At 52.7% G+C, this 27,313-nt stretch overlaps 7 protein-coding genes and 1 non-coding gene across 8 annotated transcripts; 5 read left to right on the forward strand and 3 right to left on the reverse strand.

Annotated features, from left to right (window-relative positions):
- Window positions 1–94: 94 nt before the first annotated feature.
- B0H65DRAFT_441955 (uncharacterized protein) lies at window positions 95–2,614 on the reverse strand (the record flags this gene model as incomplete). Its single annotated transcript, XM_062825552.1, has 4 exons — window positions 95–168; window positions 902–1,056; window positions 1,399–1,592; window positions 2,492–2,614. 4 exons carry the CDS (start codon window positions 2,612–2,614, stop codon window positions 95–97), a joined length of 546 nt encoding a protein of 181 aa, XP_062683523.1.
- A 1,698-nt stretch (window positions 2,615–4,312) lies between these two features.
- Window positions 4,313–7,074, forward strand: B0H65DRAFT_422310 (uncharacterized protein; the record flags this gene model as incomplete). Its single annotated transcript, XM_062824396.1, has 5 exons — window positions 4,313–4,840; window positions 4,897–5,060; window positions 5,123–6,527; window positions 6,595–6,858; window positions 6,889–7,074. 5 exons carry the CDS (start codon window positions 4,313–4,315, stop codon window positions 7,072–7,074), a joined length of 2,547 nt encoding a protein of 848 aa, XP_062683524.1.
- Window positions 7,075–9,379: 2,305 nt separating this feature from the next.
- On the reverse strand, window positions 9,380–10,203 carry B0H65DRAFT_492459 (uncharacterized protein). The gene has a single exon (XM_062827753.1). It carries the CDS (start codon window positions 9,907–9,909, stop codon window positions 9,568–9,570), a length of 342 nt encoding a protein of 113 aa, XP_062683525.1. The 5' UTR covers window positions 9,910–10,203; the 3' UTR covers window positions 9,380–9,567.
- B0H65DRAFT_508336 (uncharacterized protein) lies at window positions 10,137–11,598 on the reverse strand (the record flags this gene model as incomplete). The annotated part of the gene is made up of 4 exons (XM_062828213.1): window positions 10,137–10,194; window positions 10,267–11,004; window positions 11,068–11,395; window positions 11,445–11,598. 4 exons carry the CDS (start codon window positions 11,596–11,598, stop codon window positions 10,137–10,139), a joined length of 1,278 nt encoding a protein of 425 aa, XP_062683526.1.
- Window positions 11,599–13,214: 1,616 nt separating this feature from the next.
- Window positions 13,215–17,334, forward strand: B0H65DRAFT_176004 (phytochrome-2). Its single transcript, XM_062821440.1, has 6 exons — window positions 13,215–13,395; window positions 13,473–14,156; window positions 14,217–15,455; window positions 15,513–15,635; window positions 15,693–16,783; window positions 16,848–17,334. Exons 1-6 carry the CDS (start codon window positions 13,308–13,310, stop codon window positions 17,148–17,150), a joined length of 3,528 nt encoding a protein of 1,175 aa, XP_062683527.1. The 5' UTR covers window positions 13,215–13,307; the 3' UTR covers window positions 17,151–17,334.
- Window positions 17,335–17,510: 176 nt separating this feature from the next.
- B0H65DRAFT_t181 lies at window positions 17,511–17,592 on the forward strand. The gene has a single exon. It is a non-coding gene; the product is annotated as a tRNA-Ser (tRNA).
- A 2,259-nt stretch (window positions 17,593–19,851) lies between these two features.
- On the forward strand, window positions 19,852–21,115 carry B0H65DRAFT_176108 (concanavalin A-like lectin/glucanase domain-containing protein). Its single transcript, XM_062821441.1, has 2 exons — window positions 19,852–20,134; window positions 20,189–21,115. Exons 1-2 carry the CDS (start codon window positions 19,968–19,970, stop codon window positions 20,898–20,900), a joined length of 879 nt encoding a protein of 292 aa, XP_062683528.1. The 5' UTR covers window positions 19,852–19,967; the 3' UTR covers window positions 20,901–21,115.
- An 870-nt stretch (window positions 21,116–21,985) lies between these two features.
- Window positions 21,986–22,420, forward strand: B0H65DRAFT_424589 (uncharacterized protein; the record flags this gene model as incomplete). Its single annotated transcript, XM_062824518.1, has 2 exons — window positions 21,986–22,103; window positions 22,239–22,420. 2 exons carry the CDS (start codon window positions 21,986–21,988, stop codon window positions 22,418–22,420), a joined length of 300 nt encoding a protein of 99 aa, XP_062683529.1.
- Window positions 22,421–27,313: the final 4,893 nt, after the last annotated feature.

The following is a 27,313-nucleotide window of genomic DNA, read 5'->3' on the forward strand; positions in this document are numbered from 1 at the left end:
GATCGCGGGCTTGCTTGTTCGCTGGCCCGGTGGCCCGCTGGGCTGAATAAGACCGGGCGGGAGAGGAGAACCGCTTGCTGCATGGCGCCGTAGATCATGTCATGGCGGCCATGGTAGGCTCGTCTGGTGGCTCCCGTCGGTAGGGCAGTGCCAGCAGTTCACGCTTACCTTTAGTAATTGTGGCATTGCTTGCCCCTCCATTTCCTAGAGTGAAGGTCCATGACATGACTTGGCGTCATTTTCCCTAGAGTTGGGAATTAGGTGTAATTTCTAGACATTTGGCGGGGGTTGAAGTGTGAAATTTCATGCCGGTACCTCTTGAAGTTTTGTCTGTTTAGGAACGCAGGAGCCGCAATGAGGCTTTCTGCGAAAAGCAAGCCGCAAGATCCCCAGCGCGATCCAAGCAAATCCACGACGACGCCCCCGGCTGTAGCGTGTAGTGTATTTCCGTCGTAACTAATGCAAGGGACGCTGCATTAACTTGTGGTGCGCTGAGGGCTTATCATTTCGAGAGAAGGGGAGAAAAAAAGAGATAGGTTGTTCGCCACCTACGACACTTTGCCTGGCACGCCTGGGTTGATTGCCAATGAATGGAACTGTGAAGAAAACGAGGCAGGATGATGGATGACAGGTGGGCCGAAGGATCAGAGTGTACATGATCCCGACTACTGGGTTTGCTAACAGATGTTAGTGAGAATAGCACCACATTCTGTTAAGGATTGATGCTTCGGGAATCCCAAGAAGGAATGGTTGGTATTAATCGGTCTGACATCCCGTCTGCTGCAACCCTGACGAGCAGATCAAAGTCTGACAGCCACAACCCTGACACCCTGAGACTTCCATTTGGCACTCCCGAAGCTGTGGTCCCCACCGACCAGAAGCCGTGACAGGCAGCACTAACGGGACCCCTGGAGATTGCCTGCGGCAGCGGCGCATCGCGACATGACAGATTTATTGAGGCTCGTGAGGGCAGCAATCTCGACGATGCGTCTGGTACCACTTTGTTTCGATTGCACAGCTTTGATATGGAAATGGGCTGAAGCCCACGTGGGAACTCTGATGTCAAATTATCACACATTGATTAATCGGGCTTGTGAGAAAGTGACGGACTCAACAGTGGCCACTCTTTGTATTATCCCCAGCTGCACCCCCGGGTTAGGGTCCGTTGAGGGTTGGCGCCCGTTGTTGGCGTTGGCGTTGGATCTGCCACACCCGGCAGATCGCCTGCTGTTGTTGTTAGCGCGGCGCGCAAGACCCTGTGGAGATTTGGAGCCCACAACGCCAATGCTTATCGCGATGTCGCCTCTTGGGAGATGATATCACCGCCTTGCAAGGGAAGTTAATTCACACTTCTTCTCATAGACTACGAGTCCATGATTTCTCAAGTGATGGACAAACCTTCGGCATTGGCGATATACTGAAGGATGTGTCGCAGTCATCGACGTTATTCGGCAGCCAAGCTTCATGCGCGTTGAATGCATTCTGGGCAGATCCATATCCTCGGGTGTCACAGAGCGAAGATATGGAAGTTTTGGAATCATGGAAGAATCGGGACGGGGCTGTCTGCCGTACAGTGCAGTCCAACCTCCTATCTGTTTACTGATCAGGTACAGCTGAGCTCGGGGAATACACACAAGATGTGACTGCGGTAATCGATCTCGATGACCATCCGGTGATCTCAAGTAATCAATGATTCATCTCACCGATGAGTTCCCCAAGACGGAGTAGTCGGGCTTCAATTCTCGCCATGACTGTCTAGCGAAAAGAAACCCGGAGACGAGAGTCGGAGGTGCCCAACATCTTCTTTGCCAACCATTTCGTGCCGGATCCCTGCCAAACGTGGCATCAAAGTCTTGATCACCTTGTCCAACGCCATGGACTCTTTCGCGTCGCATGCCATGTGGATGGCAACCTGCTAGTCATCTCACTTGCGCATGCTACTAGTTAACTCATGTCAGAGGGAATGGGTTGGGATTATGGCTGGGGGCCACATTGGAAGCCTGGGGATTCCGGAGCTTTCGGAAAGGGTACGAGTTGACGACATGCACCAGGCATGTCCAGTTGGTTCAAAAACACACGACCAACGACAGCGTGCCGCCAAACTAAGACCGTCGATGAAGGCCGGAAAAGGAAAAGTTGTCAGATTTAATCCAACCAGATATTCACTGTAACACCTTGGTTGAGCTGCCATGTCTGAGGCTCTCGCACTCTACTGTCATCTCATGAATATTCCACGGTTAGAACGGTGGAAGCGTAATATCCCAAAGTAGGCAGATTTGGTGGCAGATACAGGGGCGCCAAGCCGTCATTTGCTGCATAGGTGCATATTCCAGCTGCAAGAGTGCCTGAAATGCCTGAATAACGAGGCATCACGTGAGACGGTCTGAGAAATACGCAGGCCAAGACGACTGGTGGTGCGATTGCGTGCTCCGGACTGCGCAGGCTTGTGAAGCTCGGTCTCCCAACTCGCGGTTCCCCAATCACCCATCACCCCCCAGGCTCCTGGCTCGGCTGCTTCCACTTCCCCTCCAAACGATTTGGCGTGAGCACTGAGCAGAAGAAGGCAGCGCAGCCGGCAAAAAAAGTCCCAAACACCCCAACCCCCGTCCCCCATTTTCCTCCTTCTCTTCTGCCTCCTCCGACCGTCTTGTTTCGTGTCGGGAATCCTCCTCTTTGCGGCATGCCACTTTGATGTCCCAATCGCCCTTGTCCCGATCACCAGCGAGATTGAGCGGATTGGCCCACAAGAGGAACCACGGTCGCCGGCCCCGAGACCAGCGAGAGCCCGCCGCCTGAGCCTGAAGAGGACCACCGTCCACTGTGCCTTGCCGGACCCCGTCCCCCATTTCCTCCTCCATCCCTACGACTACTTGGCACCGCACGCTTTCCTGTTGCGACGTGGACCGGATCACCATACCATCACCACCACCTTGCCCCTAACCTCGACGTCCACTCCTCGCAACCAGGCGGCGACTACGACCACGACCACACTCTCTCTACACCACGACACCACATATACCGCCACACATTCTCCGGTGGAACGACTGGCAAATAATCGGCACCAAGGCTAAGGCTGTTGGATCCTTGGAAAGCGGGAGTGCACCCACGCGCAACTGAAGCCTTGCCGTTCCCCGACGCCCACCATTCTCTTGGAACTCAGCAGCAGCACCATCACCACCTACCATCGCCGCCGTCGCGATCTTTCAAGATCCAGCCTTGACGGAGATTCGGCTGCTTCGACTTTGCACCTCGCCTTCGACACCGAGCATCGGCCTTGAACGGGACATCGGAGATATCGCTCGTCAAACGCGATCTCAAAAGGTACCATACCTACCTACCTACGCTACTGCTTGAACCTCCCCGTTCTCCCATCTGGCGTGCTCGAGTGCCAGTGCGCCGGTACATCTACGGACCTGAGGCTTGCAGTAGAAGTCTACATGCAAATATAATAAGCCCGTTTCCGCGGCCTTGCATCGCTTCTTTTATAAAACCATCCACGCCCATATATTTTTCTCCAAACCGACCCAACGCCTCGTCTCTCTGACCTTTTTCTCACCACGCACGCAGAAGCTCACCCAGCAAAAGGATCGTGAAACAGAGACAGACCATTCATCGCCGCACCCACCCACGTCCATCTCCGGCCACACACTACCTTCAACCCCGGAACATCTCACCGCGGTCGCCCAGCCCCCGATTCGGTCGCTGCAATTGCTCCCGCCTGCACCTCACTCGACTTTCAAACTAGAACATACTTCTAGACTATTTCGCCCTCCCGGCAGCCGTACTTTTTTCTCGCCCTGTCTAACATCCGTCTAATTGGCACCGACACGCTACTTGCTGCGCCAACACCCCAGGCCCCCCCGCCTGTATCAAGGTACTTGACAACTCTCTTACCAGCCTGCCCCTGTCTGTCCTTCTTCTGCCCCCCAACGCGTGCCGTGCCATCGTCATCGTTGCCGTCGGTGTCGGCGCCAAAGAGTATTTTCCTGCTGCCACCGCATCACCTTTTCGACACCATTGATATGTCACCCGGCAATCACCTTGCCATCATTTTACCCCAATCTCGATACACGTCCACCGCCTGCCGGGTCTAAGCGCACCGCGCGGCCGTGGCATTTGTAGGCACTTGGTGGCAAGCTCTGCCCTTCCGCGCCGAACCCTTTCATAAAACATGAACCTAGAAACTAACCCTTCTTAATGCTCTCAGGCTCCCGTCGTTACACACACGACCTGACTTCATTGCTTTCAACCCCCGCGAATTCCGCTTCTCGCCCGGCAGACCGTCGTCTGCACGAAATCATCAGCCATGAACATGAACAACATAGGTAACATGGCTCAGATGAACGCCATGGGCGGTCCCGTTGGCGGCGCCCCTATGCCCATGATGAATAATGGCGCAATGCCTGTTCGTCCCCAGCAGCCCCCACAACCCCAACCGCAACAGCAACAACAGCAGCAGCAGCAGCAAATGCAGTTTGGGACTGGAACTATCGATGGCGGCCGTGCGTTGCTCGAGACCTACATCTACGACTACTTCATCCGCCAAGGCATGTACGACTGTGCCCGCACAATCCTACAAAACAACCCTCAGATCAAGACGGACAAATCTGCGAGCCCTGGTCAGAACTTGAATGGTCTGGGTGACGATCCCATGGATACCGACTCGAAGGACAACCTGGACCAAAAGCGTCCCGATGACCTCCCCCCAGCTGCTATTCCCAATTCTTCGACAAGCAACACCAGCTTTCTGCTCGACTGGTTCTCACTGTTCTGGGACATGTTCAACAGCCAAAAGAGCAAGGGCCCTGCTCTTGTGAACCAATACGTGCAACACAACCAGGTAAGAATTGCCTTCTCTGATATGGTAATTCGTTCCCTAGCTAACAGCGACCCTAGAACCAGTCCCGCATGCGACAGGAACAGATGCTGCGGCAAATGCGTCCTGACTACAACGCCCACGTCCAATATCAACAGCAAATGATGAGGAACATGAATGGTATGGGCGGCATGATGAAGCCCGGGAACCAGCTGCAACGGGCAGCCATGGCGAACAGCCAAAAGTAGGTTCCATACCCCCTCCTCCATGTGGTTTGTTCAAAACTGACCCTTGTTCACTTCCCAGTCCCCAAGCCATGCAGATGCTTCAGGCACAGAAAGCTGCTCAAATGCAGCGAGATCCTTCTGATATGGACGGAAACCGAGTGAGGGCGGCGTCGCCAGGATCGGCAGACAACGCGCCGTCTCCATCCAAGCGGCCACGTCTCGAGGGGGCCTCCTTCAACCCCAACGCGGGTGTCATGGTGCAAAATGGCAGACAGATGCAAGGCATGCCAGGCCAGCAGCAGGTAGGAGGTGGCCCCAATTCAGCACAAGCATTTTTCATCAACCAAATCCGCCCAAACTCGTTAACTCCTAACCAACTCCAGGCCTTGATCAATGCCAATCCAAACTCTCATCAGCTCAAAGCGTACGCCGCTAACCTCCAGCAGCACCACGGTAAACAGATGCCCACCAACCCGATGGCGAATGCTGGTGGTCCGCAAAACCAGGGCTCTCCTATGCTGCCGCAGGGACCCGATGGCCAGAACATCAACCAGTTTTACAACCAGGAGATGGGCGGCGGAAACATGCGAGCTGGGCCTGGTAACGGTCAGAATGGGTCAAGTAACCACGCCCTTCAGGACTACCAGATGCAGCTGATGCTCCTGGAGCAACAGAACAAGAAGCGCCTCATGATGGCTCGACAGGAGCAGGATGGGATGCCACGACCTGAAGGCCCCAACGGTCCAGGCGGACCTGGCGGCCCGGGAGGACCTCAGGGACCGAATCCTCAAGGCTTCCAGGGCAACTCGCCACCTGGACAGCGCAATGGAGCATCACCTAACCCTTCGGAGCAGATGAAGCGTGCCAACCAGCAAATGAACAACCCCCAAAACATGGGTTCCCCTCTTCCGGATGGCGCCCAGAACCGCAGTTCCCCGAATCCCATGAACTTCATGGCCGGCAACATGGATCCCAACGGAGGACAGCCCCATTACGGCATGAACATGAACATGGGCAATCAGATGGGAGGCGGTATGCGTCCACCGAGCTCACACCCAGGACAGCCCTTCAATGGCCAGATGAACCCACAGATGGTGGCTGCCCAACAGCAGCGCCAAGCACAAATGCAACAGCAGGCTCAGCAGCAGGCGCAACAACAACAGCAACAAGCCCAACAAGCGCAGCAGCAACAGGCGGCCCAACAGCAGCAAAATCAAGGGGGCCCTAATATGCAATGGCAGCAGCCTGGACCGAATGGCCAGATGGTTGGTCAGCCTCCTCAAGCTCAGCAGGCTCAGGGACCAGCGCAGCAGAGAGCTATGCCTCCTCCTTCTGCTCCCCCAACGGCGGCAGCGATGACCAACGCTGCCAATTCGAGGAACGCAACGTCATCTCCTCAAGTCACCAACGCTGCCCCTCCAACCCCCAACCAGGGCAACAAGCCGGCACCCAAGAAGAAGGAGACCAAGAATGCTAAGAATAAGGTACGGAATCCCCCCTCTTTAACCAATCCCTCACGCTCTGTTGAATTGCGATTCTGATCCGGTTTAGGCTGCGACGCAGAAGAAGTCCAATCAGAACCTTAACGCAGGTGCTACACCTGCTGCAGACGCCGACCAGCCGCAAGAGCCTCCCGCGCCGGCCACCCCGATTACCCCAGTCAACCCAGCTAGCTTTGGTAAGAACCAAGTAGGAAACCAGGTTGTACAGAACGGACAGCCTGCGGCCCCGGTGCCGCCGCCCTCTGTCCCTCAGGTCGCTGCTCCGCCACACCCCGACCCGGCCCAGAACAACAATTTCGCCGAGCCAATGATGGTAAGTCCGGAACCCTTGTTCACTGTCCAGCGGGGGGTGCTAACAAGCAAGCTGCAGAACTTCGATGTTGAGTTTGCCAACCCACTCACGTCAAACGATGTTCTGAACGACTTTGATTTCGACTCCTTCTTGCATGATAATGACAACGGCGGAGAGGCTTTCGACTTCAATGCCGGCGTGTTTCTGGATGGCAACGAGATCGGCACGACGGAGTAGAATTCCGCCTTACCTTCTGGTTCTCCCTGACTCCGTGCGGGCCGGGGTTTCTGGCATCGGCAGGCGCATTATTTCGTTATGGACACATGCATTGAGGCGTTCATGGAGACGATGAGTCGCGGCTTTGGAGCTGGCTTGGCTTCTTGCTTCTGGGTATTACTTGGTATTTTTTCCCCTGAATTGCGTCCGGCCTTACACGCTCTTCGGGACAACTTACCGCTTTTTCTCTAATTTCGCTCGTTGGCGATGATTCTGGTGGAAGCGACGTGCTCGCAAAAAAACGGAGGAACGAAGAATATGATCTATTCGTTGTTTCTTGAATGATTCAACGCTCACGAAGGGTCAGCATGATTGGTTGACATTCTTGTGTCGTCATCTCTCTTCAAGGCTTCTCTGGACATTCTAGAGGTTTTCTTATGGGGACAGGATATGGCGGATTGGAACCGGGGTCGATATTTATACCACCCATTTTGCCAGTCATTTGAGGGACTCGTAAATGGGGGCCCGGGACACTTTGGTATTCTCGTCTTTTTGTTACTCTATCAACTTTGCTTTCAATCTCTTTTTTCATGTTTCCCTTCTCTTTTGACTTATTGCTTGCATGCTGTTTTATATCAGGCCTGGTTACCACTACTACCTTCTTTGACGGATTTTCGTTCGTCAGCTTGTGTTTTTTTGTGTTACTTAAAACTTTTTATTCACGCCATGCGATTTTCCTTTATTTTCTCCGCACTTGCACCAAATCTTAGGTATCACCAGGTCGTATGAGACGGGATCAAATTCAATTGGTTCTTACGCACGCAATGCAATCAATGTAAATGGTATTTATGTTCGATGTTTCCATCTCCTTGAGGTGTTTTGGCTGCAGGTGGCTGGCTTTTGCTCTTTCAAAACTAGTTGGTTTCTTGTGCATGTTTTTGGTTTGGATCGGGCTTTTGGTGGTAATGAATGGTGGTATACTTTAGTTGCAACGTACAACGCCGGACGCATTGTTGGATGTGTCTTCAACAGTACAGTACAGTCGGTACACACGCAACAACAATGACAACAAAGCTCAGCACGCCTTAATACACATTTGCATTTTTCGCTCAATTTCGTCAATTTACCTTTCCATCATCCGGTCCTGTACTTGTCCCCCGCTGGTTCGGTCACCACATCATAACATGTCATATCATACCCCGTCACCTCTTGTTGTTTCACTCCACATTCGTCCGGGGAAATGTTGACTTCTTTCTGGCTGGCTGTGAAAGGACTGGGAGGAACGAAGTGTGAGATGGCTGAAAGGCCTGAACCGACGGGAAAGAAAGCAGCAAGAAAATGCCACAAAGCAAGAACTGAAAGGGACGGAGAGTTTGGAATGGGAGGAAGCGAAGAGACGTTTTTAGCACTGTTTTGCCGGACTGAGTGACCTGGATTCCCGATCTCTCAAAAAAAAAAAAAAAAAAAAAAAAAAAAAAAAAAAAAAAAAAAAAACCGGTAGAGAGACCCCGCGAGGAATTTTGATTGAGGAGGAAAGGGTTAAGAAGAGGGAATTCAAGGAAAGGGGGGGGAAGGGGAAGGGGAAGGGGAAGGGAGGAGGAAGGAAAAAGGAAAGGGGAATGGATGGAAAGGAGATTCAATACCCATTCAGCAATTCATTGTCGGTCGCGCACGTTTATGGGGTTGCGGATGGAACAAAACGGCAGGGTGGATAAGTCGAGACGACGGCCGAACAGGCACGAGTAGGTAGGCGGGAAAGCACCAAGCTGTTTTTGTTGCGAGTACCTACCTCTAGTGCTACGGAGAAAAACAAGGATGGAAGAAGGGAAAGCAGGAAGGTTCCGTTGATAAATGATGATCTTTTTTTCAAGTTCATGGTTTCCGTTCTTCTGGACAATCACCGATGCGAAACGTGAATGATGTTTGTATGCGATTTTTTTGCAACCAAGACTTCGGACAGTTGCTTCGAGCAGTTTACCTAGTTTCAGAACAAGCAAGCTACCTTACTTTTATAGGAGAAAACCTACCTACCCACACATATACTTCTTCCTACAGGCACGTACACTTCCAATGTCTTTGGGGTTTTTCCGATACAATGAAACAATTCTGAGCGCCAAAATAAACTCATATAACTTCTTTTTCTCCTATCTAGCGCTTTTGCGAATATTCACCTCGTCCGGAGCCTTCTTGGACACCTCATCATTGTCAATTACCAAAACTGGCGCAGCGAATGCATATATGTCACTCGAAGATTGGAAGCACCTACTTTCAAAGATTTATTATTTAGAAACACCCTGGTGACAGACTGATCGAATAGACGACTCTCCCTCTACCAATTTTGAATACCTAGCTACGAAGACTGTAGCTGACTTTTGTGGCGGCCATAGTGATAGAATGTATGTGCGTGTAGGGAGAGGTGTACCTATTGTGGGTAGGTTTTCTCTTTTGTCGGTACATAAGAAGTGAAGTAATTGTTCATTCATCGGGTTATCTTCCATAAGAAGCTTTATCACATCAAGCCCGTCTCCGTGGAAAGCCCCAGGTAAAACCACCCAGTCTGTTCGCGCTCGGTTCACCATTTCCTGAACCATCATTATCATCAGTCCCATCAACCCCCGCTTCCGTACCATCTTCCGTCTCATCCACCTCCTCGGTCTCCTTCTCATTCCTACGCACCTTCAGCGGCTTCCTCCCCCTAATCAAATCCGCCCCCCTCTCCGCCACAGCATAGACAGTCGCCTGCAACCCCCCACCCACAATCAACGGCATGACACTCGCATCCACGACCCTCAACCCCTTCACTCCGTAAACCTTCAATTCCGCATCCACGCACCCGCCCAACCGCTCAGACATCATCGCGCACGTCCCAGACGGGTGGGCGAGACTAGGCCAGAAGAGGGCGTGGTTCCTCTTTAACTCTGCCAAGATCTCCTGGTCAGTCTGGAACTCCGCCCCGGGACTGACTTCGGTAATAGGACCGAAACGCTCGACAAGAGCAGGAGAACGCCAAAACTCGCACGCGCGCCGGATGATGGCTAGGACGTTATCCGCATCAATCGGGTTCTGGAGCGTGTTGTACTGGACTACTGGTAATCCAAAGGGGTCAGAGGGGTCGAGGGTGACGGTACCGCGGGAGAGAGGCTTGAGGAGTGGGGCGGGCGTAAACCCGTTGCCGGGGAGGGAGTGGGCTACGATGGAGGAGTTGGGAGAGACAAAAGATTTGGCGAGGAGGGAGCGTTGGAGGGGAGGTAGGTGAGGGTAGAGGATTGGGAGAGGAGTTTGGTGGATGTGACGGAGGCGGCAGCAGAGGAGTTGAGATGGGGAAGACCGAAGAGGATCGCGCTTGAGGCGGGGGCGGCGGAGATGGGACCGGTGAGATTGGCGAGGTATTCGGCCCAGATGGCGGCGAAGTAGGTGGTGTTGGTGGTGATGGTGTCGGGGTTGGGGAAGGATTGGTTGGTTAGGGAGAAGATGAGGATGGTGGTTGCGTGGTCTTGGAGGTTGGCGCCTACGGCTGGGAGGTCTTTCTTGACCCGGATGCCGGCTGCTTTGAGGACGCTGGATGGACCGATGCCGCTAGCTTGAAGAAGTTGAGGGGTTTGGATGGCGCCGGCGGCGAGGATGACTTCTTTGCGGGCGTAAACTTGGCGGGTTGAGTTATTGGCTCGAGAGACGATGCGGACACCGTTAGCGGTGGGACTTGGGGCGCTGCCGGTAAAGAGAATCTCTCTGGCTGTATGGCCTGTTAAGAGGTGCAGGTTCGGACGGGTAGTGTTGACAGGATCGTAGTATGCTTTGCGAGCGGTCGAACGGGTCATACCACGACCGTCAATGGTGGAGGGTAACCAATATGCGCCTGGGCCGTCCCCGGCGTTTCCGCCCGCTCGCACCGGAACATCGTCTTGGCTACGGAAAGCATCCCAGATGGTAGCGATGTCGGGATATTGGAAGCTCGGAATGTGGGCGTGCAACGGGCCGTTGTCATAAGCGGAAGGATCTCATGTGGTGTTGAACTCTCTCACGGCATCAGACGTGGGAGGAGTGAAAGTCGTGCTCTTGCGGAAGTAAGGCAACAGACCGTCCCAGCCCCATCCCGGATTTCCTAGGGCTTCCCAAGCGTCGTAATCTTCCTTGCTTCCTCGGAGATATCCCATGCCATTGACCACGGAGCCACCACCGACAACGGCCGGGACAGCCACGGAGAAAGTGTCATTGTTGAGCTGGGGATTGGGGGCGGATGTCGGACTGATGAGGACATCTAGATCCAGACTGTTGGCGTAGTAAGGGACGATTGCTTCAGGTTTGTCGTCGAAGTAGCCTCTTTCGATTACAAGAACGGATACTAGGGCAAGTTAGTGGTCGATCAATCCACGATAAGGAACTGTTCTTACCGTTCTTATCCTCAGTCAAGCGATTGGCGACAACCAGACCAGATACACCACCACCCACCACGATGTAGTCATACGTATTGTCCCTAGCTTGCGTGGTGACAGCTGTGGTTATAGATTGCGCCAGTAAAAGGGCATGTGTTATTCGAGTTCTCATGATGGCTCAGGGAAGCGGTCGCCGGCTAAGGGCGAGGACTCATGGAGCAATCGAGACGTCCCAGATTTGAATTCATCGTCGCGTGGGCCATAACGGATCTTTATATGCCTTCCGCTCGTCATCGCTTGGCATGAGCCGTTCGCGACAATGCTTGGGTCGCTTCGCTCTTCGGCATAGAGTAGGGCTGAAAGATGCAGGAGGTCGACAGGATGTTTAGGTTGCTCAATTTTGTTGTCGATGATTGGATCGTGGAATAGTCGGTATTGAATCTGAATGTCATCGTTTCCCTAATCGTTCCTCTGTGGAGTTAGTAAAGGGTGCCGAGGGTGTCGGAGATGGGGGGTGCCACAATGGTGCTTACTAAGGAGCATCACGACATTCTTGGCGTTGGCGGTTGACTCTATCCCCATTTCATACTTCATGGCGAGTTTGATGCTCAAGGCGAAAGATGGCAGAACAGCCACGGCGGCATGGAAATTATGGGCAATTGTGATGGTCGAACTGTTCCCCTCAATTGTAGACCTACGAAGCCGTGTGACCATGATGGCTCTGCTGCCTGCCGGTGGCCGCGCGACGCGTCCAATCGTGCCTTCCTCATGTGTGAATGAACTCCAAGCTGGACAACGACAAAGACACCGCAAACATGGAAAGAGTGATTGGCATTTGCGACTTCGTCGATTCAATCCAGAAAAGGTTTTGTGCGCGCGGGTTTGGAATCCAAATTTCAACCCGACCACCTCAGCTTGCGCCGGCTAGTTCGAGCACGAGTCGACGCCACAGCGAGCATCGTCGAGGAAGAGTCAACGACAGGGCATTCTGAATATCAAACCATCATCAATTAAATCTCATTTCTCGAAGGCCACGCTAAGTCGACCGTCGCCAAGTCGCCACCACCGATTCGCGTTGACACCATCGACCGTCTATCTCCTCGGCGCCCCTGCTCGAGACGCCGTCCAAAGCGTGCAGTCATACACCTGTACCACTCGGCCGGTCCTTTCCGCTTATTATCCTTTCTCATCACCATGTTGTGCTTCTCAATGTGGAGGATGGTCGGGTGTGACAGACGCCGTTGAACGCTGCAGCGATGGAGTCCAGACCCTACATCCACGACCCTTGATGTCTGTGTAAGGACCGTCTTCACACGCCGAGCGAACACACCATGTCCCACGATAGCCCAACCTCATCGCGGCCGTCGAGGATCTCGGACGCCCGGCAACCACCAAACCCCGACCCATCACTACTAGTAGCAGTCGGCCACAACAGAAAAGACAAACAGCAAGCCCAACGTCGACTATTGCACAGTAATTTTCGGATATTGTCGGGCCATTTGGTCACTTTTTTCTCAGACAGACTTGTCACCACTTGTCCACCTCGGACTATTATGTGTTATTTGGGGTTTTCGGTGTCATGTCTCTTCTCTGTGCATTTCACCTCGATCGTGGGGCCCCATGTCCTGAATGTCTCGCGATTGAACATGTGTTCTTCCATTCTCCGCCCTTCTGCCACCCAGCTTGATCCTTGATCTTCCTCACGGGACTCTGGCTTGGTCCAATCTACCTGGAACCGCGAATAGCCCTTTGAATCACTTGTCTGGGCACAACATATCCGACTACATTGGACATTTAGTCCCTTGACCTTTCTTGTTATCCCTTTTTCTCCTCTTCTTGCCGTTTACACAACTGATCTGCCCAGTCCAAAAGTTCCATGTCATGGACCCAATGTCACAGCCCATAGAACGAGTATTCCCCATACGGCTATCCATTCTTGAAAGTTCCCCCTTTCTTCGGAACGTATCCGGTACGTAAGACTCCATAACGCCATGTGCCTTCACCTATATCCGTTCGAGCAAGTCTAATGCTAAAATCCCCTAACAGACACAGATAGTATTCTTTCCGTCGTTCCTGTTACCCAGCAGCTTTCCGATCAACATCTATCTCCGCCATCGCCCGATGGACCTCATTGCGAACCAGTACCTTCAACAACTGACCAGCAAGCCAATCATCAAGGCAGTTCAGCAGCTGCATCTTCTCATAGTTCTACATGCCTACCACCGTTCAAGAAAGGCAATGGCGGAGATGACTCGCTGCTCTCCGAAACCTTCGAGTATGCTATCCTGGCCGACGGATCCCATGGTGTCATCCAGAAAACCCGCCGCGCATTTACTACTTGCGATGAGGAACCGATTCACATACCTGGCGCTATTCAGTCTTACGGCATGCTTGTTGCACTAAAACTTGTCGATGAACGAGTTGCTGGACCTTCTAGATACCTCCCCAGAATTTGCAGCGAGAACAGCAGTTTCGTCTGTCATTACCAGCCCTCCGAGCTTCTTTCCCTCGACAGCTTCTACCAGGTTATGCCCATCTTTCAGCGTCATCTGTTCGATGTCCAGCTACGTCACATCCGTCAAGGATACGATAGCACCAAGAAGGAACAAGAACCTGTCGTCTTCGCTTTCTCGTTTTCCGATCCAGATGGTCGGCTGATTCCGTGTTGGTGTGCCGCGCACTATTTAGGGGGAGACACTGATCTGTTCATCTGCGAGTTCGAGTTGCAAGGTGCGTAATAAGGAAGCAGGAAATCATCGCATGAGACGGGCCCCTCTAATTAAAAGCCAGATTACTCGATGCATCCGTTGGCAACTCCAGCAATGTCTGATCCGGAAAACCCTATCGACACTCTCGGTAGCGACCACTTGGATTTTGCCACAGCCTGCAGTATGCAATCCAAGGTCCAACCGGTATTCCCAAATCCAGAGCTGTTCTCCAAGGGCTTCGACCCAAGTACGTCCTCAGTTGAGGTTATTGGCATGGCTACAAAGATACAAACGCGATTTTCCGAGGCAGCAACCCTGCCTGATCTCCTTGAGACCATCGTTTCGATAGTCAAGGAGGTCACCCGCTTCCACCGTGTGATGGTCTATCAGTTCGACCGGGATTATAACGGCACCGTCGTCGCTGAGCTCATGGATCCGAAAGCAAGCAATGATGTCTACAGGGGATTGCACTTTCCCGCAAGTGACATACCGCCGCAGGCCCGGAAGCTTTACATGATCAACAAGGTTCGCGTATTGTTTGACAGGAGCCAGAGAACATCGAGGCTCATTGGCAGAGATGTCAGTGACATGGAGGTTCCACTCGATTTAATTCATGCTTACCTACGCGCAATTTCACCTGTGCACCTCAAGTATCTGTCCAATATGGGGGTACGGTCGTCCATGTCCATGTCTCTCGAGTCTGATGGCAAGCTTTGGGGGCTCATTGTCTGCCACTCGTACGGACCGGCTGCAACCCGAGTGCCTTTCTCGATCCGAGAGTTATCATTCTTTGTTGGATTGGCGGCGTCTACGTGCCTTCAGAAGCTGCTCAACTCAGAAAGGCTACAGGCCCATCGAATTATTGAAACACTAAGAGGGAGGGGAAGTCCGGACGAGTGTATTACTTCTTCTTCCCACGAGCTACTGAACCTCTTCGATTGCGACTGCGGCTTTCTGGTCATCGAGGGGGAGGCCAGGACTATTGGACGGCTATCTTCCTATACCGAAGCCATAACGCTTTTGAAATACCTCTTCTTTAGGGGATCGCGCACGATACTATTTTCACACAACATCAGAGACGACTTTAAAGATCTCCACTTCCCCTCCGGGTTCAAAGCCATCGCAGGCGTCCTCTACATACCTTTGTCAAGCACCACAGATGACTGTGTGGTGTTTTACCGCAAAAACCAGGTCCGAGAAGTACATTGGGCAGGAAAGCCTTCGTTTGCGGGCAAGATAGGCAGATTGGAGCCTCGAAATAGCTTCAAGAAATGGACAGAGGTGGTTGACGGCACGAGCAAGGCCTGGTCAATAGAACACAGTACGGTTACACTCCTCCCACCGAGTATCTGCCAATTCCGCTAACACCAGTTCCCAGCCAATTTGGCAGCAATGGCTCAGCTGCTCTACGGCAGCTTCATACAAGTTTGGAGGGAGAAGGAGACAGCCATCAATGATACCCGACTTAAGCGACTACTCTTGCACGATGCATCACACCAAGGTAGGAACCAGACATCCATGTGTTCCAGATCGCCCAGCTAACGCGTTCTTCTTCTAGTACGAAATCCTTTGAATGCCGTCATAAACTGTCTTGAGATGGCCTTGGAAAGACATCTGGATGATGGCACAAAGCAGGTCCTAACAACTTCATACACTGCGTCAAAATCTTTGATCTATGTCATTGATGATCTTCTGAGCCTGACCGGTAACATAACAGGATCCGTCCCATTGCTGGACGAACCATTCCATCTTCCACATTGCTTGGAAGAGGCGCTGTATCCCCTAAGGCGGCTTGGTCAAGAGAAGGGTATTGAAGTCATCATGATCCCATCTACAGGACCAACGCAGTACGTCCGTGGGGATCCGACAAGTTTGCAACGAAGCATATCCATCCTTGTCGCCAACGCAATCCAGCATACTACAAATGGCCAGATCGTTGTCAAATGGCATGAGACGGTTATGAATCCGAAGAATACCGTGATACACATTTCCATCACGGATGCTGGCCCTGGGTTCTCAGAGCGGGAGCTGGATGATATGTTTCAGGAGTTCGAGCAGGTTCCCGATGAAGATTTTGACGAGGCAAACTCGAAAACACATGCTCACCGGGGTAATGTGCTTCGCGTTGGCGTCGGATTGGTATTCATAGCTCGTTTTGTGAAGCAGCGGAATGGACAACTGAAAGTGAAGTCAACTAAGGGACGCGGGTCGACCTTCACCCTCGAGATTCCATTTGTGGTATCATCCCGGTGTTCATCGATAGCCTCACGTCGGGATGCATCCCCGTTGCCGGTGCTGACGATGCCTGGACCTTTGATGTTCGGAGAGGGCAGCAGCGTTCCATCCGACCGTACCTTTGGTACCTTTAGAGACTCGAGGTCGTCTACCTTTGGTGACTCAAGGCCATCTCCCCCCATCATACGCCCGGGCTCGAGCGCCGCCGATACATCGCCGAAGGACTTCCAGACTCCGAGTCCTCATCATTACACCGTCATTGTGGCCGACGACAACATCATCAACGTGCAGATTCTAGAAAGACGTCTCACCAAGCTGGGCCATCGTGTTTTGGTCAGCCGCGATGGTCAGGAATGCTTCAACCTGTTTGCCCCCAATCGTTCCACCGTAGACTTTGTCCTCATGGACATAAACGTGAGTCTCTTTTCTGCCCCTTTTTGAGACCAAGGACTCTGACTAACCCGCCATGTGTCCTCAGATGCCAGTAGTAGACGGTTTCGCCTCCATCCGCATGATCCGAGATCACGAGTACAGCCACCCCACGCCGTCGCGCGTCGTGCAATGTTGTGGGAGGACTCCCATATTTGCAGTCTCGGGTATGCTTCGTCGCGGTCAAGAGCAGCGGTGCAAAGAAGCTGGATTCGACGGCTGGATGCCCAAGCCGGTGGACATGAAGCGGCTGGTTAGATGTCTAGCGGGAGCGTTGGACCCGGATGCGAGGAGGACATGCATGTATGATGAGAAGAGGTTTGAGCTTGGTGGGTGGTTCACTGCTGAGTAAGGAAATTTAACCAAAAGGATGAATGGAGGTCAATAATCAGGGTGGTTTTTGGAGTCTGGGCAGGGTCATCGTTAGAGTAATGGACAATGGTCGTCTTAGCGGCGTAGGTGCACCTGGCTTTGGGGGGTAGGTTTCGCAATGGTGGGCTACCAATCTTGACCCAAGCAGGAACTTGGGATTTTACATATCTATAAGACTTACTAACAGATATTAGACAAAATAAAAGGCATTGGCTTTCCGTTGTTGATCGTGGGTTGAAAAATGAGGCCGCTGGCGACGTCTCTACAGCGGATCCATGGGCCCATTCTGTAGGACACTAATAAGCGCTAAATCCTTGCTGACCTACAACAACAATCACTAGGCGTGGTGGCAGAGTGGTCTAATGCGCAAGACTAGAAATCTTGTTCCTTCGGGAGCGTCTGTTCGAATCAGGCCCACGTCGCACGATTGACCATCGAATCACATTTTTTTTTCATGTTTTTTCGCCTCCTGTTTTCTCATGGTTGTTATCTCATATTTCTCACTCGTGGTTTTTTCTTTTTTTTCTTTTCTTTTTCCCCCCTCTTTTCCGTGACGTCTTTCTTTCTTTGCCTCCCTTAATTGTTGTCGGGAATTCGCCTTGCCTCTTTTGTACATTATCTCCTTGTGACAATTTGAATCTGCAAAAGTAAAATGAGTAGAGGTACTAATTAATGTACTGACAGAAACTATTGCAAACGATTTTGTGCTCTTCGACAACGGAAGGCATCCGCGGTGATCGATTGGTTCGACAACAGCTTGATGACGGCTTTGATGTAATGATAGCGACAGCGTCCACCCTTGGTTGTCACTATCGCCGCCGGCCTGGGACTTGCACATGAGTGGACAGCTTCAAGAACAGGTCATGTCGATGGGGATATGAACCGGTTGTTCGGGCAGGCTGGAGTGTGGCTAGGAGAGCTCCGGATAGTTCATTCAGTCCGCGTCGTCCGTCAGGGCCGTATGATCAAGGGTCCGTCGTTCCAGGAGGCTCACCAAAGGCTGCGATGCGCTGCCTCTGTTGTGCAAGGCAAGAAGCTGCCCTGGCATCAAGTGTTGTACCAGCTCAACTGCCGTTGACAGGCAGAGCTTGGGTTGCTGTCATGATGCATTCGTGCCTTGATCGTATAGTTGTACAACGACGGGAAGAAGCAATCGACAATGACAGGGCGCCGTGGACGCATAAACCCTTAAGAGTTGTCCCCTCTCGGCTGTTAGCCTGTTTCAGATGGCCGTGGTGTGAGAGGCTTGCGCAGGTACGGATTTAGTGGATTGGAGCTCGGCGGAACTTGATTGGATGGAAAGCTTCACAAGTGGCCCGTGCATGGTTAGTGAGTGAGTGGGGACGTGACAGGACCCCTTGAGCCTATCGCTCCATTCACGATTTTGGGTTTTCTCCTTTTGCCTCTTCGCATTCAAGGTCAACATGAATGATCCATCGCGCCCTCGGCTTTTAGCGTTGGAAACAAATGAAAGAAGCTATCATGAAGCGCTCACCTCAGTCACCGCGATTAGCGTCAAGCTAGCGAGCGTCAAGACCACGGTGAATCGGTGAAGTACCTAGCGCTTCTCTTGCCGCCGACGCCATACATAGCAACACTAACACCCGGGCATGTGCCCCATGGCTCGCGCTTGTTTTAGTCCAAATTATCCAAACAACACCAGCAAATCGGTGACTGCCGAGAAGACTTGGCTGACTACCGAGCGCCCAGCGAACAAAGGAACACGCCAGCTTCACCAGCTTTTGCCGCGGGAGCGGATCTACACGTCGAGACTTTGTCCTAACGCGATGTTGCCCCGATATCAACAAGGGCCCGTCTGTTAATAGCAGGACTCATTCTCCACTCATTACAAAAAGTCCAAGTCTGGATGAATCGACCGCGAGCTCGTCACTTTTCACCCCCAGACCCCCACTGATTCCCCTGGCTGCCGGCACATCCACGCGAGCCCCGGAAAGATTCTAGACTTCTCAAACACCACTAAGCTCCAAGCCATCGACTGGACATCGGCGCCCTGTTGAATGCTACCAATTAACCCCCGTTTTCCTTGGTGTTTCATCCTTGTTACTCTCCCAATCAATGGCTGAGCCTCGCTCTCGCCTAGGACAACCCTCGCTTCCAAATCGTCGTCGTTCACTCGTTCCTATTGTTGCCCATTCACATTCACCCACTTGGGCAATGCTCCGCTATCCGCCATCCCCCCGTCCCATCAGGTACCCACTCCTGCCATCCCATCCGGTCAGATCAGGTACCGATGCTGCGATATCCTATTGTAGTCACCAATGGGTTCCTATTCTGGTCCATGGACTGCCATCGCGTCCTATAAGCAGGGGTCAGTCACCCAGGCAGGGGGTGACCACCTCGATGCAGAATCTATATATCTCTTCATGCTCTCCCGTCTGCTGTGCCTTGTTTTCCGCCCTCTCACATCATCGTCAAGATATTTCGTTTCCGTTCTTTTCTAACGCATCCCATTTTGGGACTTTTCCACTCTCTCTACCTGCCCGGTCTGGTATTTGTTTCCTTTTCGAACTTGCTATTATACATTCTTTCCAACAGTGTTCCTAGTGAACCATTACCTTCTCTACACTGCTTGACGTTGTTGCAAAATTTATACAACATCACGATACCTTCGACACTCCTTCATAGCAAGTCTATCGAATCGGATTTTTTCACTTTCACTGCTACTACTACTACACCACATCGAATCAATCGATCATACGTTCTTGTCATCACCACCTTTTCGATCAACATAACGAAACATATCTTAAATAAGGACAACCAAGAGACATCACTCAAAATGCATTTCTCCGCCGCCACCGCCACCGCCTCCCTCTTCACCTTCTTCTCCCTCGCCTCGGCTGGTGCCGTTCCCGCCTACCCAGGCTACAAAGTCATCTGGTCCGACGAATTCACGGGTGAAGCCGGCGCTCCCCCGAGCTACTCCAAGTGGAACTACGCCCTCAAGTAAGCTCCTATCCATCCCTCAATTCTCCATCAACCATACTAACAAACCCTCAGCACCGACACCAACAACGAACTCCAAGCCTACACCACCTCCAACCAGAACGTCCAACTCTCCGGCGGTTCCACCGTCCAATTCGTCCCCCGCAAAGACGCCACCGGCAAATGGAGCTCGGGCCGTCTCGAATCCCAAGCAACCTTCACCCCATCCGCCAACCGCACCACCCTCGTCGAAGCCTCCATCCGCTTCGGCGACCTCGCCACCTCCCAAAAGAAGGGCCTCTGGCCCGCCTTCTGGATGCTCGGCGACGCCATCCACCACGGCACCTCCTGGCCGGCCTGCGGCGAGCTCGACATCATGGAGACCATCAACGGTCTGTTGACGGGGTACGGGACCGCGCACTGCGGCGGCGGCGCGAACGGCGAAGCCGTGGGTGGGCCGTGTAACGAGCCCATGGGTGTTCCTCATACCGTGCTTCTGCCGGATTATGGATGGCATACTTGGAGCTTGTCGATTGATCGCACGAATGCTGGTGGGGATTGGAGGGCGGAGAAGATTAGTTGGTTGTTGGATGGGAAGGTGTATGGGACGCTTATGGGCAGCGATATCAATGATGAGGGCGTTTGGGCGACGTTGGCGAGGAGTCCGTTGTTTATTATCCTCAATCTGGCGGTCGGTGGCGATTGGCCGGGGCAGCCGGATGCGAACACGGCGGATGGGTATGGGAATATGATGGAGGTGGAGTATGTGGCTGTTTTGGAGGCTTAGAATGCTATGCAAAACGGTTTGCAGAGCTCCAACTCGACATCGGGAAATGGGACGTCGGGGAGCGGGACGTCGTGGAATGGGGGGCAGAGCTGGAACCAAACTTCTTGGAACCAGACGTCTGGTGCGGATAACACGACTGTTTTGGCATGTTGACCAGGCTCGCCATCATTGAAGAAGAAGAAAGGGGAAGGAGGAGGAAAAGGCCGGCAGAATTCGGTCCTGGCGCTTGGAGTTCTAATGCACATCACTCCTGTCCTCCCTGCTACGCAGAGACGAACAGGAAGTTGGATATCTGGTGGAAGCTTTGCTTTTTTTTTTACAACCCTTTGCACATACCTACATACAATGATACCTTTGTCAATTAACACAACTATTTACCTACCTACCTGGATATACACGATAACAAGATCATCCTTGCCTTAACTTTCTCATGGGAAGTTCTCCTGACTTCTTGTTCTTTGTGTGGCGCGACGGTGCATTCCGTTGCTCTTTCGAGGACGGGAGGATGTATCAGGTGTGTAGATTGTTGAATCTCCACACATTAAGTTGTTCTCGAATCTCTGCTCTTTTCACGGAGATGATCCAAATGGAGATAGATGATCTTTGCAGGTGAGGAGACACTTTTTTCGACTTTAATATGTGCTTGCGTCTTGGGTTTAAATGCAATCCGGACTTTGTCTTCATTCGGTCGACGTGTAGACTCTTTATATATGGGATCCGAGTACGTCGAAAGGCCAAGATTCTTGGCACACATGCAGTACCTCGAAAAGCTTACATTCAACACCAAATCCCGACCGGTGAGATAAATGGAGATGATTCTAACATACGATCAACGGACGAGGACCAGAACGTGAATGCGTACATTGCTTACCAGGGCACTTGTAGCGATGCCGCGGAGAAGCTCCTAACTTGTCGATGCACCCGACAATCTAGGTCCTTTCTCGAGGAGTATATAAGAGCCCTCCAGGTCCCAACAACAAGTCGATTTGGCCATCATCGCAATCAGCATCATTGCCTCGTCCACTCAGACTATTCTACAATCACTCAGCTCTACTGAACCAGACATAAAACCTACAAGAGCCACTATGGTCGCCATCTCCCGCGCACTCCTCTTCACCATGGCCGCCAGTTTCAGTGCCCTCGTGAGCGCTGATAACTGCAAGCCAGGTCTGTTCTACTGCGGAACAGTTCTTTTGCGTAAAGGTGTGTACTCTCTCCCTTCCACCCTCTCTGCCTCTCCTCGCCCTCTCCTCGCCCTCTCTCTGCCTCTCTTAACAAACCCGAGTAACTGCATCCTCGACAAACGCCCCTACCCAAGCTGACAATGGATGCACACAGGAAACTACTACGACCAAATCGTCGCCGCCCTAAAGGCCAAAGGGCAGCCGACCGATGATGCGCACGTTCACGACGCCTTGTTCTATTGTACCGGAGGACCTAATGGCGAGATTACCTATCAGGCGTTCTGCGGTGCTGGCCAGTGCAAGGACGGCGGAAATGGAAACAGCGATCATTGCTGAGTCCCCGTGAGACGGACAGGTTGGCTTGGTACTGGTGCGGTCTTTCTTTATCTAGGGCATTGATCGCGTTTGGAGTACATGAAATGATGATGAAAGTGTTTGTGGGAAGAGATGTATCCTTTCTATTGATGCAGAAACACCAGTTTTGGTTGGTTGGTAGTTGGTTCAGTTTGTTATGAAATTTCAACTGTCGTTTCCGCTAGCCCAAGGGATCTGAAAGACTGTTTGTTGTCTGGAGTCTGGAGAGTGACATTGACTCGTTAACTTGAACTTGAGAGACCTTCCATCTGATGTTTGTTAAGATTGCGATCTGATTCTGGAATGCTCCACGAACGGCTGTCACGGCCCGGTCCGCACTCGTTCCTAATCCGTTGCTCCGTCTCGACGGTTGATACAAACTGTCACTCGCCTCTTTAAATCGATCCATCATCAGCAAATGTCTTCCATCAACACCACCAGGCCGAATCTTTACCTTGGTTTCACGTCCCGCTTTGAATGCCAAATGTCTCTTCCACTCTTCTTCTTCTTCTTCTCCTCCTCCTTTTCCGCCTTTCAATCCCCGACATCACGTAAACAAACCGCTAATACCCTCCCTCCTTTCCCTTCGACTCTCCTCCATACCTTTACGTCACAAGCTAGGACTCGGCGGAAGTCTCGATACGTTCAATCACCACACCAAAAACCCCCGATATTCGTGGCGGCGGCAGCTGTGTGGTTGCATTCAAGACATTTATCGTTCTTCGAGGGATTCACACTAGATCCAATAAGTTTTTGAGAAGAGCACCAACTGTATTCGTTTGCTAGGTAGGTACTCAAAGTGCCGCTGAATCACGGCAAGAGGAAGACCGCGCGAGACCGCTTTGCTTCGCTTCGGGGTTTTCTTAGCAGGGGAACGTGCACGCTTTGTCGATCACCACCATTCCAAAGGCGGTTAGCGACAGTGGAGAAGCAGCGTGGACGATCACGTGCCAAAAACACCCCTCTTGATTTGTGTGGACTGTGGAGACAGTGCTGACGTCGTTCGACGACGACCATGAACAACCCCATGATTTTGTAAGACAAACAGTGCTGTCATCGTTGGACGACGACACAATAGCCCCTTGATTCGTGAAAGACAAAACAGTGCTGTCATCTTTGACCGACGACGACGAAAGAAACGAAAACACCAAGAAAGCATCGCTAGGCCTGCTCCGTACCAAAAATACCAGACCATCGCTCATGCACTACAAGCCCTACCGATACACCAGAAAATAAATAAAGAAAATTCCCGGACCTAAGCCAAAGTCCCATGAAGAACCCAATTGTACCCAATATCCATCACTACTCCGATATGTTATGCCCAAAAAGACTGTCTCCAAACTATGAACGACAACAATAAGCAACGACACGCCACTCCATAAAAAAACTCGGTACCAGCATTCATATGCTCGACCTGGTCCGGTAAGAAACCACTATGCAATCCAAGACTCAAAACCAAACAACGAACAACAAAAACAGAAACAGACAGACACTACCAAACCAAAGAAGCCAAAGTCCTCAGAAATACTCGGACGAGTACATAGTTCATCATCAGACCCCGGCTTTCTAAGGTAGGTAAGCAACACTCAACATCACAAAACAGTTGAGGTCAAGACACGAGGTCGACACAAAAGAAAGAAAAAAAGAAAAAAAGTCCCCCTGCCTCCAGTCGCCTACTGGGCACCCATGTACTGATTACCAGGCCATGCCCAGCAGCAGGGTCCCGCAGCAGGGTGCCCAGCAGGCAACCACTCCTCCAAAACATCGAAGCCGTTTCCGTATCTAGCCATGCAAGCCGGGCACATTCCGCCCCTGGGGTGGGCAGCCATGGCCTCGCGGAAAAAATGGCGCTCCGGTTGCGCCCAGACGTTAAACGGGCCCGGTTGGAGCCACGCGTTCTGGTCCCATGGGTTGACATGGGCGGGTGGGAGATGGAAGGGCTGGATGTGGTCATCGATGAAGGCGTCCATCTCGCCAATGAAGGCGGCGCCGATATCGAGTGGGTCGTCCGCGGCGGGGAGCACGCCGACGGGGGCAACGGGAGGCGGAAGGACAGCGAGGAGAGGCGTGGGAGCGGCACGGGCCAAGACGGGGGCCACGGCCGGAGCCCGGACTGCGGGAGCAGGAGCAGGGGGGACAGGGGCGTGGATGCGAGCCGGCACGGGAGCAGCCTCCGGCACGGGAGCAGGGCGGGCAAGGACGGAGCCAGGGACGCGGGCCGCCTTCGGAGGCGAGGGTGAAGGCGTTGGGAGGATCGGATGGCTAGGGTGTGGACCCATTCTGCCCCTTTTGTTGTCGTCGTCGTGGTCGGAAGACGAGTCGGGAGGCGTCGGGAGGCGAGAGGCGCGATAGCCTCGACCAAATCTCTCGTCGTTGTTGTTCTTGTTGTTGTTGTCGTTGTGATGGTGGTGCTGGACAACAATCGAATTCTTGGGCGACGATTCGCCGGACGTCGGGAGGGAGGGAGGGGGCGTCGGTTCTTGCGTGGCACGAGCCCGGGCGTTGTCTTGGGGCTCGGGATCTTCTTCAAGGGCTTTAAGGGGTTAGCGAGTGATGCGGATGACGACAAAGATAATTGGAGACGAAGACGATGAAGATGATGGTTGCCCGTGCTAATGGCTAGATGATGGAAGACGATGATGGAAGACGATGATGGGCAATGCAAAGATGGACGATAATAGAAACAATCACCATAAACAAGAAGACAACGAAGGAAACGGAAACGGGCTGTTGCAGATACTGGCGTTGTGAAAGTGGCAGTTGCAATAGAAGCAAATGAATGGAACATACCTTCTCCCACCAGCTTCGCCAGATCGAGACTTTCGTTCACCGTGTTTCTCTTCCTCGTAGAGCGGCGAGGCGAACGGGTAACTCCTCGGAAGCCTTCCGCTTCTTGCGGTCGTAATAGGTCTCCCGGAACTCCGCATCGGGCTTGGGAAGGGGGTTCTTCGCCGTCGGAGGCCGACCCTCAGGCTTGGGAATAAGCCACTTCGGATCATTAGGGTTGGAACGAGGCCTGCCCCGTGGCCGTTTCTGCTGGACAGCCGGCTCAGGGGCCGGGGTCGTGGCCTCATCGGCAATGTGTAAGACGGGTTTGTTGAACATTTTGTTTTGAAGATAATGTGTTGAATGATGATTGATTAGCGAATTTGGAGAGATGGTAGCAAGTGCTGTCCACTGTGAGATGATGGGAAGAGAAAGAAGAAGAGAGGTCGAGGATTGGGCATTAGGAGGGGGAATATATAGGCGGTCTTTTGGCACAAGCCAGTCATTTCGGAATAGAACATGCAAAACGCACGCTATCAACGGACACATCTATTGCTATCTACGATATTCTTGGTGTGCAGCAGTCGTCAGGTTTTGTTCCTGTGCATCTGTTGCTATCCATGATGTTTTCTGACCGCAGCAGTCTTCAGGGTTTGTCCCTAACATCTCGCTGCTGTCTCCTGGTATAAACCGTGGCATGCCCTGTTAGCGAAGTTGCAGACCGTGGCGGTGTCTGCTTCCTGCTGGTGCTTTTGATGAACGTGTTCAAGACGGATCTTTGGAACGCGGGCTGATCATCAGATACTGAAGTCCGATGCGAGGCGGCTTGTTGTGAGTCAGTGGTTGAGGCCAGCAGATACCGGAGTTCAATGCGAGGTGTTTCGTTTTTGAGGCATGGGGTGACGATGAGAGTGTGGCGAGCTTGAGGCAGGAAGATAACGAGCTGCCTTGCTGGATGTACAGAGGTCGATAGAAATTGGGAGACGACGCCAATGACGAAACCCATGCTTGAGCCCGCGGAGGTAAGGAGCTGCCGGTAGACACACAGAGGGCGAAAGAAGGTGGAAGACGACGGCGAGGAAGGTACATGTGCTTAAGACCGAGGAGGTAATGGGAGAACAGATGGACATGTCCGTTGGTAATGATCCCCCTCTCTAAGCCGAAGGGCGTACGATGGGCAAGCACTGTGGACACCTGAGAACAGGTGTCAACGTACTATCCTCCAGTGAGCCCTCGTCGGTCGACTGCGTCCGGCCTCCAGCTGTCAACCTCCACGATGTCCCCTATCCCATTATCCTGGAGCTTTACCCCCACACGTGCCATGCCCGTCGGGTCGTGCCATACCGTCGGGTCCTTCTGTGGAGAGCGGGACCCGGAAGGGATTCTGAGACGCCCCCGCAGGGGACCAATAGCACAGTCTAAGCTCCATCGTGAATCGTGAATTGTGATGGACCAGTACAGTAAAGACCTCTGCCAACCACAACGTGCTGAGCCCCACATCACCCGTGGCCCCCACCACTTCTCTCCCAGTACGCCTAGGGGTAAGGACCAGGAAGCACGACGACAAGGGCACGCAGTGCTCAGGCCAACAGGACAAAGACGTCCCTCCCCCCTGACACCACCTGAAAAGCAGTGCTGCAAGATGTTTCGACCATGACCACACGGGACCACAGGTTACCAAAGCTCTAGAGATCTTGCCAGGACCACCACAAGCCCTACCGACGGGCAGCTGGCACAACTGCGACCAGACGTCTGGTCAGTAGACTTGGCAAGTCCTTGGCAACTCGTATGCTGTCTTTGTGGCGTATAGGGGCTCAGCCCTGGGTCCGTGGCTGTTTGCCTGAGGTCCTCGTCCTTATCATCGTTCTCATGCTCGACATCGTTTGCGACCGCTTCGTCCGTATCTAATCTGCCCTCGGGGCCAACGCAATGCTGAGCTGGCTCCCGAGAAGCCAGTCTGGCGAGCTTCGGGTCCTTGGTCATCGTCTGCGTGCGTATCTCGTCTCGTAGATGTCGTCGGCCTGTCGTGCATCCTCATCGGTCGTCCGTTGTCGAAGCGAGTTGCGCCGGCTTTAGAGCTAGCGGATAAGGCTCGGCGATCCGGCTATC

This window comes from Neurospora tetraspora (assembly GCF_033439725.1).
Source record: "Neurospora tetraspora strain CBS 560.94 chromosome Unknown B0H65scaffold_3, whole genome shotgun sequence".
Classification (NCBI taxonomy): Eukaryota; Fungi; Ascomycota; class Sordariomycetes; order Sordariales; family Sordariaceae; genus Neurospora; species Neurospora tetraspora.

Excerpts from the sequence above, each read along its gene's own strand:
- B0H65DRAFT_492459 (XM_062827753.1), bottom strand. The coding sequence starts at position 9,909 with ATGATGTCTGAGCGGTTGGGCGGGTGCGTGGATGCGGAATTGAAGGTT.
- B0H65DRAFT_176004 (XM_062821440.1), top strand. The coding sequence starts at position 13,308 with ATGGACCCAATGTCACAGCCCATAGAACGAGTATTCCCCATACGGCTA. Across the intron at positions 14,157-14,216 it reads CTGCGAGTTCGAGTTGCAAG|ATTACTCGATGCATCCGTTG; the intron begins GTGCGTAATAAG and ends ATTAAAAGCCAG. Across the intron at positions 16,784-16,847 it reads TTGTCCTCATGGACATAAAC|ATGCCAGTAGTAGACGGTTT; the intron begins GTGAGTCTCTTT and ends ATGTGTCCTCAG.
- B0H65DRAFT_176108 (XM_062821441.1), top strand. The coding sequence starts at position 19,968 with ATGCATTTCTCCGCCGCCACCGCCACCGCCTCCCTCTTCACCTTCTTC. Across the intron at positions 20,135-20,188 it reads AAGTGGAACTACGCCCTCAA|CACCGACACCAACAACGAAC; the intron begins GTAAGCTCCTAT and ends ACAAACCCTCAG.